The sequence below is a fragment of the Paramacrobiotus metropolitanus genome, unplaced genomic scaffold (assembly GCF_019649055.1).
Source record: "Paramacrobiotus metropolitanus isolate TYO unplaced genomic scaffold, Prichtersi_v1.0 Parri_scaffold0000023, whole genome shotgun sequence".
NCBI classification, from domain to species: Eukaryota; Metazoa; Tardigrada; class Eutardigrada; order Parachela; family Macrobiotidae; genus Paramacrobiotus; species Paramacrobiotus metropolitanus.
In genome coordinates, this window is record NW_026570243.1 from 1237542 (window position 1) to 1253230 (window position 15689).

At 41.2% G+C, this 15689-nt stretch overlaps 3 protein-coding genes and 1 non-coding gene across 4 annotated transcripts; 2 read left to right on the forward strand and 2 right to left on the reverse strand.

Moving 5' to 3' along the window:
* Positions 1 to 185: 185 nt before the first annotated feature.
* LOC129587178 (uncharacterized) lies at positions 186 to 1672 on the reverse strand. The gene is made up of 2 exons (XM_055480797.1): positions 1378 to 1672; positions 186 to 1128 (listed from the first exon to the last, which is right to left on the reverse strand). The coding sequence occupies exons 1-2, from the start codon at positions 1549 to 1551 to the stop codon at positions 793 to 795; spliced, it is 510 nt and encodes a 169-aa protein (XP_055336772.1). The 5' UTR covers positions 1552 to 1672; the 3' UTR covers positions 186 to 792.
* Positions 1673 to 2742: 1070 nt separating this feature from the next.
* LOC129587087 (uncharacterized) lies at positions 2743 to 6668 on the forward strand. Its single transcript, XM_055480675.1, has 13 exons — positions 2743 to 3130; positions 3216 to 3344; positions 3448 to 3632; positions 3792 to 3923; positions 3990 to 4107; positions 4319 to 4488; positions 4547 to 4669; positions 4746 to 4896; positions 5171 to 5337; positions 5463 to 5603; positions 5769 to 5865; positions 6014 to 6168; positions 6241 to 6668. The coding sequence occupies exons 1-13, from the start codon at positions 3085 to 3087 to the stop codon at positions 6445 to 6447; spliced, it is 1821 nt and encodes a 606-aa protein (XP_055336650.1). The 5' UTR covers positions 2743 to 3084; the 3' UTR covers positions 6448 to 6668.
* A 43-nt stretch (positions 6669 to 6711) lies between these two features.
* Positions 6712 to 11931, forward strand: LOC129587088 (uncharacterized). The gene is made up of 13 exons (XM_055480676.1): positions 6712 to 6851; positions 6940 to 7068; positions 7139 to 7323; positions 7411 to 7524; positions 7645 to 7762; positions 7826 to 7998; positions 9370 to 9489; positions 10314 to 10455; positions 10566 to 10744; positions 10817 to 10969; positions 11090 to 11204; positions 11365 to 11516; positions 11581 to 11931. The coding sequence occupies exons 1-13, from the start codon at positions 6806 to 6808 to the stop codon at positions 11773 to 11775; spliced, it is 1821 nt and encodes a 606-aa protein (XP_055336651.1). The 5' UTR covers positions 6712 to 6805; the 3' UTR covers positions 11776 to 11931.
* A 603-nt stretch (positions 11932 to 12534) lies between these two features.
* Trnas-aga (transfer RNA serine (anticodon AGA)) lies at positions 12535 to 12616 on the reverse strand. The gene has a single exon. It is a non-coding gene; the product is annotated as a tRNA-Ser (tRNA).
* Between the last annotated feature and the right edge of the window lie 3073 nt (positions 12617 to 15689).

Here is a 15689-nt window from a genome sequence, read left to right on the forward strand (position 1 = left end):
TTATATGATCATTCGAGTTCTTAATTCTAATGTCCCCAGTTGCAATGCGCTACAGAAGTACTCATGTAGTTGATATATGTACCTAGCTGGCTTGTTAAGCGCAAATCTCGTTTTGTATAATTATTATTATGTCTGTAATAGCAATATATTCCGAAATACCCCCGTCGGTAATCATTGCGACGCGCTGAAACCAACTTTTTTATCAAAATTTAATATTATATAGTCAAGGTAATCACGTGAAGTTTCAGTTCTTTAGCAGCGAGGCACCATGTTAAACAAGCGGATTTCCTGGTAGGCAAACAAAAGCGAAAACAGTTCATAAAAATTCTAAGATGCACGGATTAATCGTTAAAAAGTGTTCACAGCAAGTTACGAGTAAACGCTATTTAGACTCAAAATGGTATGCAAGGCCTATATACAGATTGTAATCCATCATAAAATCATAATTTTAATAAAGCCAAATCGGATACTAAATAAACCTTATGAACGTAAAAGCGTTTAATCAGTAGGTCAACATGGGACTGAAGTGGATTTTGTCGCCGCAGCAGATGATAGAGCCGTGGCGTATAGAGAACACGGGATTGCATTTTATGAAGTGATGCCTTCTGATCGAGAATGTTATATCCAAGCGCATTGCAGAAACAGAGAGCTGGGTACAAAACAGTTCAGCCAAGTAACCCACACATTGCAATAGGTTGCTGAGTGTCGATAACACACTGATTTTTTCTTGTTTTGTAGAAGCATAAGTTCGCCTTAACAAAACCACTTGTACACACTGAATTGGCCAAATTGCTATTTCTTGAAGTCCTCGGCACTGGCCGCAAATACGCGTCGCCCGAGACACGACACGGATGAAAAGTATGAACACAGCATGTTGATATTGACGGCGCGTTCTTTCAGGTTGTCGCGGGCTTGTTGGTAAGCGAGGTCACCGGTGTCGTTGTCCCGCCATGAGCCAATGTGGCTGACACTGGGACCCCAGCCGAAACTGCGCTTGACCGGGAATGCTAAATTTCCGGTGCCTGTCCCATCTCCCAGGTCAGCCCCTAGTGTTTGAAATTTGATAAAGGAGCGGCTTGCCGGAGGGAACAGAAGCGGAGGCAGCGCCATCTCGAAAGGATCAACGTCCTGCGAAACCGTAGTCGAATGTCCGAATCCGTTAATAAATCTTTTATTACAGTATTATAAATTGTTACTATCTATGAATTCATTTCTAATGTTAGAGATAAGTCACGTATAACAGTTACCCACGCGAATCTATAAATATATTTCTAAGTGGTGACCTTTTTAGGGCCGGCAATAACATGGTCAATAGAATTAAACAACATTTTACTGCAACAAACCAACTGGTCAAAATCTAAAAAGGTATCGACATACCACTGTTTTGCGATAGCGATAGTAGTCCATGGAGTTTCCCGAATTCATCCGGGCCCGACTGGATTGCCCCATTGGGTTGCGGAACCATGCTCGTCCTTCGCAGCCCCATGTTAAGAACACTACAAGAACAACCAATACGCCGCTGACCTTGTAATCCAGACACTTTAGATTCATGCTCAACAACAGTCGCAGAATATTTTTCTGTCAAAATATCTCTATCCAGACTAAAAAATAAAGCTGGCGCAGTCAGGAATTCACCTTCTGGATAGTCTTTAAACGTTATGCTTGCAGGCAATGACCATGCCAAATTGCTAATCCACTGCTTCCCGTAACCAGTTTAAATATACATCGTACATCATTACGATGAATCCCCGAAAAGGTGAGGGAAGCCTATGGGAATTAATTGCCGATATCACGTTAGCGCATCTTTTGTTGGGTGGACAATTATTGACCCATGATTATTCCACCCTGCCAAAATAATCTGGAGCAACAAACAAAGGATGACCTTCAAGTAGCGGTCCCACACAGATACAGTCCATACAATATTGATGGCACAACGCAAATGCCACTCCTGTTATCACGGGAAAGGGTGCTGCGAAACAATTAAACTGTGGCGTCTGCGGTTGAACGAAGCGTAGCATTTGCACGTGAATGTTGAAATAACCCATTAGAGATTCAGACGAACGTTCAAAGATGGATCCCAATATTACCAAGCTACCGGCCCGTTGTGCTTCCTAACTGGCAAATAAGAGATTAAATCTCATCATTTATGTCAAAGCTAAATCTCAGATTTTCCATGACCTTGAAGGCGTGCAAATATCGTTAAATATAATAGCGCAACCAATGTTTTAGCACTGGTACTCTATATGTCGTGAAACAGTAGGCAAGTTCAGAGATCATAATTTATTATTACGAATCATCAAAAGATCAAAAATTGATGAAGTACGAGTTTGTAAGTATCGTAAACAGCATCCCTGCCAGCTATCGCACCGGGACAGATTAAGTAATGTCTGTAACCTGTAATATTCGAATAGGACTATAGGGTGCATGATCGTGCGTCTACCATGAAATATGTATAATATTATATGGCGTTTTTGCGATCGCCATATATAAATCAGCTTCAGCCTACTGCTTCAGTTTCTTGCATTTATGCTGTAAAACATGATGCGCTGCAGTAAATCACAGAGTACTACAAACAGACGAAATCTGCTTACTGCAAAATTATATTTAATTACGTAGCAATTTATAACCGGGAAGGTGGCTTAACAGTCACTTACTGCATACATAATACTTATTCGTACAAAAGTTGTTTGGGCTTTAAATCGCGCGATCTTGTGGCTGAAAAATGCCGGACTTACTTTTTTGATCGTTTCAGTGATATTTATTTGATAAAATCGGTGCTAAAGAGCACGGCAAATGGGGAGAACCGCGGTTCTTGTTGTGCTTGTAGTACAGTAAAAAAATTTAGTGGGATATTTGTCTAATAGTTCCTAAAATCACTTATATTAAATGGAAATCCAGTATTAATACATAAGCAGTTGTGCATGTGCAAAATTGCTGGCTCGCGTCCGCAAGCTGCAAAGATCACTGCTCGCACAGACTGCTGTGTATCCGTAACTTCCTTTTTGATTTTTGTACATAATTATTAGTTTGGGTGCACATTCCGAACGTTCTACTTAATCAGATTTCTTATAAAAATTTATCACGATGTTCTCTTTTACCCGATTGCAGTGTTTTCAGACGATACTTGTCGGTAAGTTTCAGAAAACGTGCATGCTATCGTTTTGCGTGCTGAGTTCACACAGCAGTAGCCTTACGGCATTTATGTTTTTGTGCAGGCATTGTCACCACTCTAAATCCTTTGGATCGCTTTTCTACGAGAACCATCTTACCCGATACATTTCTCAATATTTTTGCCAATGGAAAAGACAAAATCAACCACATTCGAGCATTATCGAGCATTTTTGGTAAGAAGTCAACTTTTGTGCTGCCGCGACCGAATAATCCGCCGATTGTTCTGAAGTTTACGTAAAAATTATTTACATGTATAAGCATGCATTGTGTGGACAGATATTCCCGATATTATCAGCTTGACAAGTGGCAATACGGTTGAGTTCCGGCAAAAGAAAGACACTTACGAATATTGCGTAACGCTCCAAAACGCCCCAAAATACGAAGCAGATGAACTGCAATTTTGCATTCCGTTTAAAATAAATCAAAGGACGTCCTCTCATGTAGCGTTTCGACCACTTCGGGTACGCACAATCACGATTGCAGTCCGGAATTTAAATGGTGCTTAATCGCATATAAGGATATCTGTAATCATATCTGTACATTACGAGTATACTAGGGATTACAAATTACCATTAAATAATATTGTTTAAGATTTAATTGCGGTGCGGGTACATCGATAGGTGATGTTCAGCTTCGTTAACGAAAGCCTTCAAGCCATCATACAACGCGATACACTAATGCAGAATCCGTCACCATGCGCTAGTGCGGAAGCGATAATCCTTTTCACTCCGCACAAAGCAGGGATAGAAGTGGTTAGTACAAAGTTCGTATGTCTCGGTTTAGTAATTGGGAACTTAGCGGTACATACCAACTTTCAGAGCTTTAACGGCCTGCCTAAAGCCGTGTACCGACCAACACCAAGATGGTACATGCTAGGCGCTTTCCAAATCGATTTGAAAAGTTCGGTTCTGGATAAACTAGATATTGTCAACGGCAGTAAGTCAAAACGGCAGTAAGCAAAACACGAACTACAGATACGAGTAGTACTTTAGTTAATTTAATAGTGGCTGCCTGGCGGGAGTGTACGTTGTAAGGTCACTAGGCATCACCTCCACGTATGGTAGTATGTATTGTTAAGATGTAACATTATAAGACAGAAGACTGACATACCTAGCGTGCTCGTCGTTTCATAATTCTTCGGTTTCAGGTTTGCAGAAGATTTCTGAGGTGTCAAGCCGCAGCGGTTTTTGGTCGTTTCAATCCGAATACGATCATCCAAATGAATTCATCACAGTGTTTACGCACGGTCCGGCCCAATCTGGTACTTATAAGTCCGTGGTGACGGCTGGCGGGTCACTGCATGATGAGATCGCTTTTGTAAGACGCGCAGCAGAGGAAGCAACGGTTCGTTCCGTGAATAACATAGTTTTGGTAGGGCAACTGGACATCGACCGTAGTAGAATCGACACCAACGTCGACCGTCCTACTGTCAACATTTATAATGACCAACGCTTATTCCGTATCCCGAACGGTATACGAATGGAATACCGTCACTCAGGTATCTAAATGTCATGGCACCATATCACACACTTAATTAACTAAAGCTCTTCCAAAGCGCTTTGGTTGTTTTGCAGAACATTACCGTTAACAACGACACCGTGACATTGGTTTACAAACGTACATTGCCCTGGCCGTATTACGGCACTTACGTGGAGACTGAAAAATCTGCTACTGCGAACAAACATTCTAGATCTTCACAGGGGCTCACCTGCCGCAGCAACGTAGGTAGGATTCATGAGCTAAAGTTTAAGTAACGTGACTAAACAAGTTGCTTAGTTGCCGGTGTTTTTTTATTCCGTATTCAAACATCCTGTTCACAATAAAACATAAATTGTAGTACAGTAATTATGACTTTATTTAGTATGTGTGTTTATAAATGGTTGCCCCCTACTAAGTCATCGTCTGAATGGAAAATAAAAAATAAAAGTGAAAGATCGAATTTAAGTTATGCTAGAATAAAGTATCCTCAGAAATGACAGATTCACTAGTTCATTTGTAGATTCTGATCCAGTACCCTGTAACCAATTAACACCAAAGCTAACGATTTCCCACGGTCCAAACAGCCGAGATATTTTGTGGTTTGATGAAGGAAACCGGAACGCCACTTACCGCTTTCGAATTAACGGAAGTTTTGATTTGCTCTCGTCCAGCGGCTCCGTGATACTGGTAAGATTTCGAAATAAACGTCAAAAATTTCCGCTAATGGCAGCTTAAGATTTAGACTAAGGTAACGCTTAATGCTTTGCCTGCTGTGCGCGTACACTATAAAAGTACGTGCCGCGTGCATTCAGGGTTCGATGGGGCTGGACATCGATGGGGATTTGACCTTTAAGCTGAATGCAAGCAGTGTCTCTGAAAGTGGCTTTAAAAAGGACTCCACCATTCGGATGTCGATGGATTACTTTAGCGATCCTTTTCCGACACTGAACGTGGTATTGTTTACAAATTTAAGTTTCGAGACCTTGATCGCATGATATACGTACATTACGATAAATATGAAAGTCTCCATCTTTTACGCACATGGGTGCAAAGATAAATCAAATGTATCTTCCTTAAAATGCCGATTTCATGAAAGCATAATATAAATTTTTTGTTAGGCATATCAAGAAGCAAGGCGGTCCGTACCATGGACAAGACAGTTTCGCCGCGTGATTTCACCTTTAGTTTTGAAGAAGTTTAAGAGTGCTGAGACGGGTAACTAGCAGCTGTTAATTCCTGAACTTGCTCTTCTGTTTGTCAGCACAGGTGATATATCAACCGTGCTATTGCATATACTGTAGATAGAAAATAGAAATAAATGTAGTTGCACGAGTATTTAATTAAATACATTGTCGTTTATTAGGAACATCGCAGTATTACACCAGTCTGGAAATCGTGCAGCTGTCCGAGCACCAGTTTCATTTCTCCAGCCGCATCTTCTACGGTTCCTCTTTCATCTCTTTCAACTTTAGTTTTAACACGCCGGTCTTTATGTTAGAAAATAACCATAATATGCCGGTACATTTTTTTTGTCGTCTCTGCTGTGATCGCCTGAAATCACCACAAATATGCAAATGTGTTTGGTTGTAGGGCGTGGTGGAATATGCAGAGATGGATGGTAAAGTGATTGTCACCATCTATTCGTTAAGAGATTACTATGCCCTGGGAGATCACTATGCCCTCCATCCGAAAAGGGAGAAAATGCACGAAATGATTTTTGAGGATAACGGGGTGAACATGTACCACTGCTCCCCAGTGTGTTCTCACGGAGGTTTTCTAGTTGCTGAGCACGACTGATAGAATAGAAATTATTATAGCGCTTGGCTTGATTTTAGGCCCTACCGCACCTTTGATTTACCGATACAATACGATAACACCCACAGATTGTTTTCTATGATAAGCCGATATTTGCAGTGTTGTGGTGTACAACGATACCAGGGAAGTTACTCTTGGCGTTTAAAAATCAAAGCCAAACTTCTTGCCGGAAATTGCACCATATACGAGTGCGCACTAAATATATATTAAAAACCGTGGCATTACAGCACCTGCAGAAATTATGTACTCAGACTTACCGAAATAAACCTCGCAGTGATACCGGTACCAAGTCGTACCAAGAAAATCGAATTCATCGAAGGGGCACGCTAATATCATTAAAATGTCGGTCTCTGTAATACCATTATGTCTCCAAGCAGCCGTTTTCGGTAAGCTTTTTCCATATAATTCACCCAGCTTTGGCTGATAAATCGACGTATGATCACGTGTCTCTACAACTTCTTTCTCCTGTTACAGCCATGGTCTGTGCCATTAAGCCTTTGCAGAATGCGCTGTTAAGTAGAAGGATTCCTGACATATATCTTAATACATTTGTCAACGGAGAAGACAAGATGAACCATATACAAGCTTTTTGGAATATTTTCGGTAAGTGATGTTTTACGGATTTTCACTGGTCATGGATATGTAATGGCTTCTCTTTTTAAAATTCACGCAGACGTTCCTGATACAGACAGTTTGATTACGGGGAACACGTTCGAATTCCTTCACAATTCGGGCAATTCATATGACTACTGCGTAGCGTTGCGGGGGATCTCGCACGAACGCAATGTGTTCAAGCAGTGCATTCCGTTCAAGCTGAATGAAAAGGTCACCGTTAACATCGACGGCAAGACTCTGCAAGTATGTGAGCGTTGAGGCTAAATGATCGAAACATACCTCTGCATTTTATTGGATAGCATTAAATAAGAACACTTTTGACGTGAATAGGTGATGTTTAATCTTGTAAACAACACCATACATGCCGCAATACGGCGTCACTCCAACTGCAGCGCTACGGAAACAACTATTTTGTTCAACCCTCACGCAGAAGGATTAGAAGTTGTAAGTTTTATTTTCTTTTCCTGGTTCACCGGAGGACAGCAGAAATGCTCTAGTTAAGACTCTTTCGAAGTGTCGTTTGCGAGATGTGATCTAAAATATTTATATTTACCGAAACTGTAGAATTTCAACGGGCAGACAAAATCGTTGTATCGGGCATCCTTGAAGTGGTACATGTTGGGTGCCTTCCAAGTTGATCTTGCTAACTCCATTCTGGACAAAAGCGATAGTGTCAATCGCAGTACGTGACGTGCCAAATAAATGGCGACGAAACCCTGCAATCAACCGTTGCTCGTTGTCGCAGGTTTGAATGGAACGCTGCCACTAATTTCTAGCCAGTTTAGTATCGACTTGTCGCAAAAGTGGTATCACGAACCCCACGAGTACGCGGCAATTTATGGGCAAGGTTCAGCCGGTTTCACTTATTTCGAATGTGCCCTGCATCCTAACGGATCTGTCTATGAATCCATGAGAAGGGTAAGGACCATGAAACAAACTCGATAGTTTTATGGCCTATAACGGCCAGTGTCAAAACGCCGGCAGAATTTTCTGCCGACCGAATTTTTGTGTGGTCAAAATGCCGGCCGAATGTCCTGCCGACAGAATTTTTGTGGGATCAAAACGCCGGCCGAATTTCCGGTGGTCAAAACGCCGGCAGAATTTTTTCTACATTTTCAACTGTAAGTAAAAATACTAAAAAGTATTACGTGCCTCGAGGCATTGCCACGCGGTGTATAACAAAGATTGGGACTCTACACTTATACAATTACACAAGTATCTTTATCGGCACGATTTTAGTGTTGCTTTGACAGCGTGTATAAAACTCGCAAAAGAGAATCAAGAGGCCGCGCAAAAGAGACAAACAAGGTGTTACAAAATAGGTGGACAACCAACTTAAAGCGATCCTCGCATAAAATAAAGGGTTAGCATATTTACCTATGTGCTGTATTCGTTTCAGAAGAAGTTTCTACCTGTACGGCCAGACATGCTCCATTGTCCGACAAATAAGCAAAATTAAAGGAGTATCCACTGCCCTTTCAAAACCCCATCACCTAATTATATACCTGACAAACTAATAAAAACAAGCAAAACAAAAAAAACATAGATGTTGCAAAATTAACGTTAAGCCCGACGTCGCCCATTAAATTTCAGCGCGGAATTTTGCGATTGCAGCCATCTCCTCTTTAGTGAAGTTAACAGCACCATCGAGATGATTTGCAAATTGTGCTGTGAACTGCGGATGACGCCGTTTAATGCATGCCGCTCCCAGACAATACTACAATAATACTAGTGCCAGTCTACACTCAGAAGTTCTGACTTATCTCAGGTACGTTTCAAAAGGGATCAGACTAGATAACACTTCGGTGTTATTGCCGCTGTGGCATTGTTGAAAAGCTTGTTTGTCTCTTTTGCGCGGCTTTTGCTTTCTCTCCCGGTCTCCCGGGAGTTTCTATGCACGCTGTCCATGCAGCAGCAACTAAAAGCGTGCCGATAAATTTCCTTATGTAACTGTTAGAGTGCCCAGATCGTTGTTATGCACCGCGTGGCAAGTTTACCTCGAGGCAGGTAATATGTTTTAGTATTTTTATTATAACTGCTTTAAAATCGAAAATGTTGAAAAAATTCTGCCGGCGTTTTGACCACCGGAAATTCGGCCGGCGTTTTGACCCCACAAAAATTCTGTCGGCAGGAAATTCGGCCGGCATTTTGACCACACAAAAATTCGGTCGGCAGAGAATTCTGCCGGCGTTTTGACATTGGCCTTTTATAACTACTCCAGACGTGCTGTAAAGTAAAAGTTATATAACATACTGTACATAGCTGATGTAACAATTATTTTTTTCACAGAATTTTTCATCTGCTCTGAAGCAATCTACGCCGTTCTCGACCGTTCTTCAGTGGGATACATCGTTGCCTATTACGTCGTACGAGTATACAACGAAATTCGAATGGAATACTGTTACTGAGGTTGTAACAGTCTCCTTTGGCCAATGTCAAAACGCCGGCAGAATTTCCTGCCGGCCGAATTTTGGTCTGGCCAAAACACCGGCCGAATTTCCGGTGGCCAAAATGCCGGCAGAATTTTTTTAACATTTCTACTGAAAGTCAAATTCAAAAATTAATATTGAAGAAATATTACCTGGCAGTCTGACACACGGCGTATGAACTTATTATTACACGCATTTATACAAGTGCAGTGTCCTTATCGGCACGCTTCTGGTGTTGCATTGACAGCTTGCATAGAAAGCTCGGGAGAGAACAAAAAGGATGCGCAGGGTAACAAAAATGAAGAGACAAACAAGATGTTCAACAATGCCACTGCGGCAATAACAACGAAGCGTGATCTAGTGATTCTAGTTTGATCCCTTTTGAATCGCATCTTAAATCAGTTATAACTTCTGAGTAACTATTTAGACTGGCACAGTTGACTCAGCGAAGGAATTTTTTTTCTATACGCGAAGGAAATTCTTTTTCTATACGCTGTCAACGCAACAGTAAAATCGTGCCGATAAAGATACTTGTGTAATTGTAAGTGTGGAGTCCATAAACCTTTCCTAGGATTCCATCGCGTGGCAAGGATATCTCGAGGCAGGTAATATCTTTTTGTATTCGTAATTTCGACTATACTTAAAGTTATGAATGTTAAAAAAATTCTGCCGGCATTTTGGCCACCGGAAATTCGGCAGGCGTTTTCACCAGACAAAAATTCTGCCGGCAGGAAATTCGGTCGGCGTTTTGACATTGGCCGTCTCCTTTTACTCGAAGAGTCGCGTTTAGTGTGAGTTTTGCAGAATATGACTACCAACAACGACTCCATAATTCTAACATACAGACGCACTGTACCCTGGTCCTATCACGGAACATACGAAGAGATACGAACATTCACGAACATGTCCGTGACCCCCTTCGAAGATTTCACCTTTTTCGAAACGGGTATACCATGAATTAGCTTGTCCTCAGTCAAGAGTACTGTTATAATCGTTATAATTTTGAGTGTCTGTCTCTAATGCTTTGACATTTAGTGAATATATATTATGCGATAGATATGATCAATTCCTCAAATTGCAACGTCACAAAAAAGAAACTGCGGATTTTCCAAGATTCAAACGGCGGTCGGGATGTTATTCTGGAAGACCACGGTTGTCGTACCACTTCCTACCGGATTAGGATCAATGAAGTTGTCGAACAGCACTTGACCTCGACAGCGCGCTACCGCTTGCTGGTCAGGCTGTCACTTCGGTCACGCGTATAGTTACCGAATGTTCTTAAACCTACAATGTTTATGCGTTAAAAGGCTGCAGCGGAAATGGGTACAGGTGGAGATCTGGTGATCAGGCTTACGGTTTATAACCGGCACAAGAATGGCTCTGATGGCGCACTGAAACGGAATACGACCATTGACCTGTCATGGAATTACTCCACGGATTCACTTCCACGACTGGATGTGGTACTGTGCTAATGTATAATAAAGTATTTAAAAAAACCGAAAAATCTATGATAGTTAGAACACGAGTTGCATACAGTACAGAGAAGGTTCAAGCAAATAAATGCACTACCGTTTGAGTAGGTTTATACCGATGAGCTGTTAATGTTTGGCTTGCCATACAACAACCAATGGACCACTCAGTTCCAACGCATTATTTCTCCTCTGGTTTTACGCAATTTCACCTATCGCAGTAATGGTACAAATCGCTGCCAAGAAAACATTTACCAGTTATTTGCACGTATCTGAGTAATGCGTTTGATGTATTGTATACGACTAGGTGCATGTCCATAGGTTTAGACGCGGTAAATTGCGTACGCTCCCTATAGGGGTTACTGATCTCATTCTTTACCGTTTAGACAGCCAGCCGGCGCGGTACACCAGTCTTGCGATCCAGCAAGTCAGCGAATATCAGTTCCGCTTGTCCGTGGCAACGCGCTTCGGTCCGAATTCGCTAACATTTACTTTTAACCGTCCAGACAAGTTATCCCAACCGTATTCGGATACGGAGGCACGCTGCAAATCAAAAACCATTTGCAAATACAGTACGTGTGCAATACACGTGTTGTTTTCAGACGATCGTCGAATACGTGGAAATATATGGAAAAATAATGCTGACTGCGTCCCATTTTCCACAAATCAATGAAAATGACCCGCTCTCAGGCTATAAAATCGAGAAAGCGGAAGTAATGATAATCAAGAATGAAGGGGTGGATATGTATCGCTGCCAAAGAACTTGCGAGTTTTCCGGATTTCTTGCTGCCGATTGAAGCCAGTGTTGCACAGGGTCTTTATCTATTAATGTCACACTGCATCTAACTGTTCAACTAATTCTTTAAATGTTGCTTTCTGATAATATACATACCTTACAATTTACAAACAATGAGTTACACGTCTCGGAATACACAGTGTCTTTGGACACTGTATGTTCCGAGACCGTGGGCGCTAATAATACTGTACAGTCATAGACCTTGACCCCTGCAATGCAATGAAAAGAACTTTACTTTCGTAGACCGTAACCAAATGCGGTACGAAATACGAATGGCCGCTCTGATCATGAAAACGGTTTTGATCTTCCACAATTGTTTCAGCTGTATTTCGTTCTTTGCAGCTGTAAAGCTTTACTTGATTTTGCGCAATAAATAGTGAGACCATGAAATACCGGAGAAAAGAAAGAAACACAACTAGTCAAAGCCCACTGATTTTTTGATGGGCAGCTTTGAAAACCATGGGAAGTTGCGACGCCAACCCCTGCCGTCCGTTTATCATTGAGGTGGGCCGGCGTTTCAAACAATGTCATAATCTACCGTAGTACTCTTTAAATGTATGGTGTAGAAATTCAGTGCGAAAGTCCGGCTTCCGTTGTGGGAAGTGTGAGCTGTTCTACGGTAAAGAGCCACAAAAAGTTATTTGTCTTGTTATAATCTATCGATTTATTTTTGTTTTAGCGAAAACGGATAAGCATTGCTTGTACAAATCTGAAAGTAAAATTAATGTAACATTACATGTAAGGAAAAAAAGAAAAAATTCGTCGCGAACAGGACTTGAACCTGTGCGGGCAGAGCCCAATTGATTTCTAGTCAATCTCCTTAACCACTCGGACATCGCGACTCAGTCAATAATTTTTTATGATGTGATCAAAAAGGAGTCAAACCGGTAAAAATTGCACGGCAAGTACTTTTATATACCACAGTCTAATGATTTAATCATACTGATCAAATTCTTCAGCGGCGTTCAAGCAAAATGTTTTCAGTTGCTTACATAATATTGCCGCTTTGTTTACAATAAAGCGGCTTCGCTGTTCTGATATATAATTAGATTTCTAACTGTTCCTGATATAAATTACTGTTTATCGATTACCCAACGATTAAATATTTTATTAATCAGAACTGACTGGATGACCATGTCCTTGTGGTGAAAAACCGTTAGACGCTTTTGAATATTTTCAGTTTTACCGTACCGGATAAGTAATTAATAAATACAGTATTTTACACAGATGACAAATATGGTCATTGTGATGATCATATCGAAGCACATATCGGAAGAACAGCATTAATTTAAAAAAGTGTTCCTCTTCGAACGTGCGTCGGATCTTATTCTTTGAGTTTGGGCTACGTAAGATGGAAAATGATCTAATAACGTGTAATAATGCTGTACGAGTAGCGCGTACATAAAAGGACTAATATTAAGCGCTGCCGCGCGCTGCATGTGTATACGATCATGCATCGTGTACGGAAATTAAATTATTTTAGTTTATTAATTTTTACCTTTCGCTGAAATATCTGTGTGCATGAACATTGAAACACAGGCTGTCAGGCTACATCCGCAGTTCTCTTGAGGTGCAGCAACCTGCCTTGCGAGAGAGCATTACGTCAATGGGACAACGGCAATACTAATTTATCGTTTATTTCTATGAGATTGCACCTAGAAATGCAAACACGCTTAATTATTATTGCCACCATATACTACCTTTCTAAAGGCATATCGAGTAGCCGAAATAAGCTATTCTCGTGGGGGCGACAATGTGTACAACCTAATTGTTAGCCCACAGACGCAAGCGGGCAGTTATTATCTATCCAGAGCCAGTCCATGCCAAAAATTATATGAACTACAGTATAATAGTCATCCTTAAGTAGTTCGTATTATTTACCGAATAAGGCGAAATAAGATTGAAAATTTCAAGACATCGACGCTCTATTATCTCTATAATATTCGGTATGTGTGTATGCGTATGACCTGCTTATATAGTGTTAGACTGCTAGTGATGCGCTTGCATTCCCTTCATTATTTGAATCGGAAATAGTTAACCTCTTGTAATTTTCTCGCAACGTTGAAGATATTTCAGGGCAGTACCCACAATGAATAACAATACTAGCACGCTTTTTGCGCTGTCTAGACCAACAGCCGTATCATCCTTATGGGCCTACTTCACATACCTTCAATGGCTAATGCTAACGGCCAGTGTTTTTGCTGTACTAGGCAACTCTATCGTTTTAGCATCGTACTGCCGCAATCGAAGCTTGCGGACACCTTTCGGCATTTATGTTATGAGTCTCCTCAGTGCCAATTTATTAAGCGCTTTATTATCCCAAAATCCCTTTTTCTTCGCTATTAAATACCTGCTATCGGCACAAGCCGATGCGGTATTCTGTATATGCTACCGTTTTGTGTTGTCGCTGCTTGGTCCTACGCTTCCATTAGCCCATATGTTCATTGTGCTCAACCGCTTTTGGGCTATTCAGTGGCCGTTTGTCTACCGGCGGTACCATACCAGAACCTTTGGTGTTACAGTTTGTGCTGGTAGTTGGATTGTTATTTTAATTTACGTTGTGCCGTCCATTGCGGTTGATAGTGTGCTCCGACTAGGCCAACTGGACAGTGTCAACTGCGCTTTCACCATAAGTTCGTATGGCCAGCCGGATTGGCTGTTGCCCTATAATATAATCTTCTACGGTTTGCCTGAGCTGACTATCATAGTGGGTTACGTATATTTTTGCTACAGACACTGGAAAAACATGCAACGCAGTGTGTTGCCGTTCCAAGGGGCAGACGCCACAGCGGCTGATTACTCGGTTTCGGCACAAAAGGTCAAGTCATCATTTCCCGTTTTGACGGCAATTACGTGCAGTTTCGTAATATGCTGGACGCCGAGTAACTTATACTTTATCTTTGGACTTATGTCTGACAGTATTCAGTTTTACCGGGTTGGTCGGATCTTAAAATTAGTGCATGCTACTCTAGATCCCATATTATTTGGATACGCCCTTAAAAATGTTCGTCAAGACATTCGGAGTATTGCGAAGTCTTTACTTTGTCGCCCACGGAACTGATAACGTTTGCATTATTTGTGTGTTATTTAAACAGCAAATTTCTGTAAAGCGTTTGTTCAACCCTGAGTTTTCATGCAGCTTACCTTTTAATGGCAATGCATGGATTCGTAAATGTTTTGTTTTGTTAAACGGTCTGTACTGTTTTCTGGGACTACGAGTGACGTAGCTAAAAAACGTGCACACTGATGCCAGCACGTTAGCCATTGTACACAGTGATGACCTTTACACGTGCACGACAAATAAAACATTACGCAGACGGTATCGTCTTATTAAGTCTTAAACAAAAAGCAAAACTGACTTTTGGTCTTCCGTATGCATTTGCAGGTAGACTATCAAAAATATGCAAGGATTTGTACTTCCTCTTTCTTGCGGTTCCGCGCACGTACTCCCGTTGTGCGATTCGAACCAATATTTCTTCAACTTTCCGTGCCTACAGCCTTATGTACGCTGTTTTTTTATCTGGTTCTGATGTACCGCCTATATATAGCGAGTGGGTCACACTCAGACATCATCGCATCCCTTTCGAATAACTTTAATTTCGAAGATCTTCCCGGCAAATTACACATAGCATCGAACATGCACGTTTCCTTGTTAAATGCTAATAAGAAAGCTGCTCATAGTAATTATTAAGAACGCACTGGTAATCACTAGGATAGTCGCCACAGTACTCGTAAATTCATACTTTTACGAAAAGGTCTCAATATAAAACAGTTTTTACGTGCTCACTAAATTACAGAAAGCGTTGGTTGAAAACTCAGGTTGAGGATTATTGCAATATTCACAAGTGAAAGTTGAAATTATAATAGATTTTGCAATCAGTTATCATGGATATTTGTATCAAACGGTACACACAA

Coding starts and splice junctions, on each gene's coding strand:
- LOC129587178 (XM_055480797.1), bottom strand. CDS start 1,551: ATGAATCTAAAGTGTCTGGATTACAAGGTCAGCGGCGTATTGGTTGTT. Junction 1,129..1,377: donor ATCGCTATCGCAAAACAGTG/GTATGTCGATAC, acceptor ACGGTTTCGCAG/GACGTTGATCCTTTCGAGAT.
- LOC129587087 (XM_055480675.1), top strand. CDS start 3,085: ATGTTCTCTTTTACCCGATTGCAGTGTTTTCAGACGATACTTGTCG. Junction 3,131..3,215: donor TTTTCAGACGATACTTGTCG/GTAAGTTTCAGA, acceptor GTTTTTGTGCAG/GCATTGTCACCACTCTAAAT. Junction 4,897..5,170: donor CACCTGCCGCAGCAACGTAG/GTAGGATTCATG, acceptor GTTCATTTGTAG/ATTCTGATCCAGTACCCTGT.
- LOC129587088 (XM_055480676.1), top strand. CDS start 6,806: ATGTCGGTCTCTGTAATACCATTATGTCTCCAAGCAGCCGTTTTCG. Junction 7,525..7,644: donor ACGCAGAAGGATTAGAAGTT/GTAAGTTTTATT, acceptor CCGAAACTGTAG/AATTTCAACGGGCAGACAAA. Junction 11,517..11,580: donor AACCGTATTCGGATACGGAG/GCACGCTGCAAA, acceptor TGTTGTTTTCAG/ACGATCGTCGAATACGTGGA.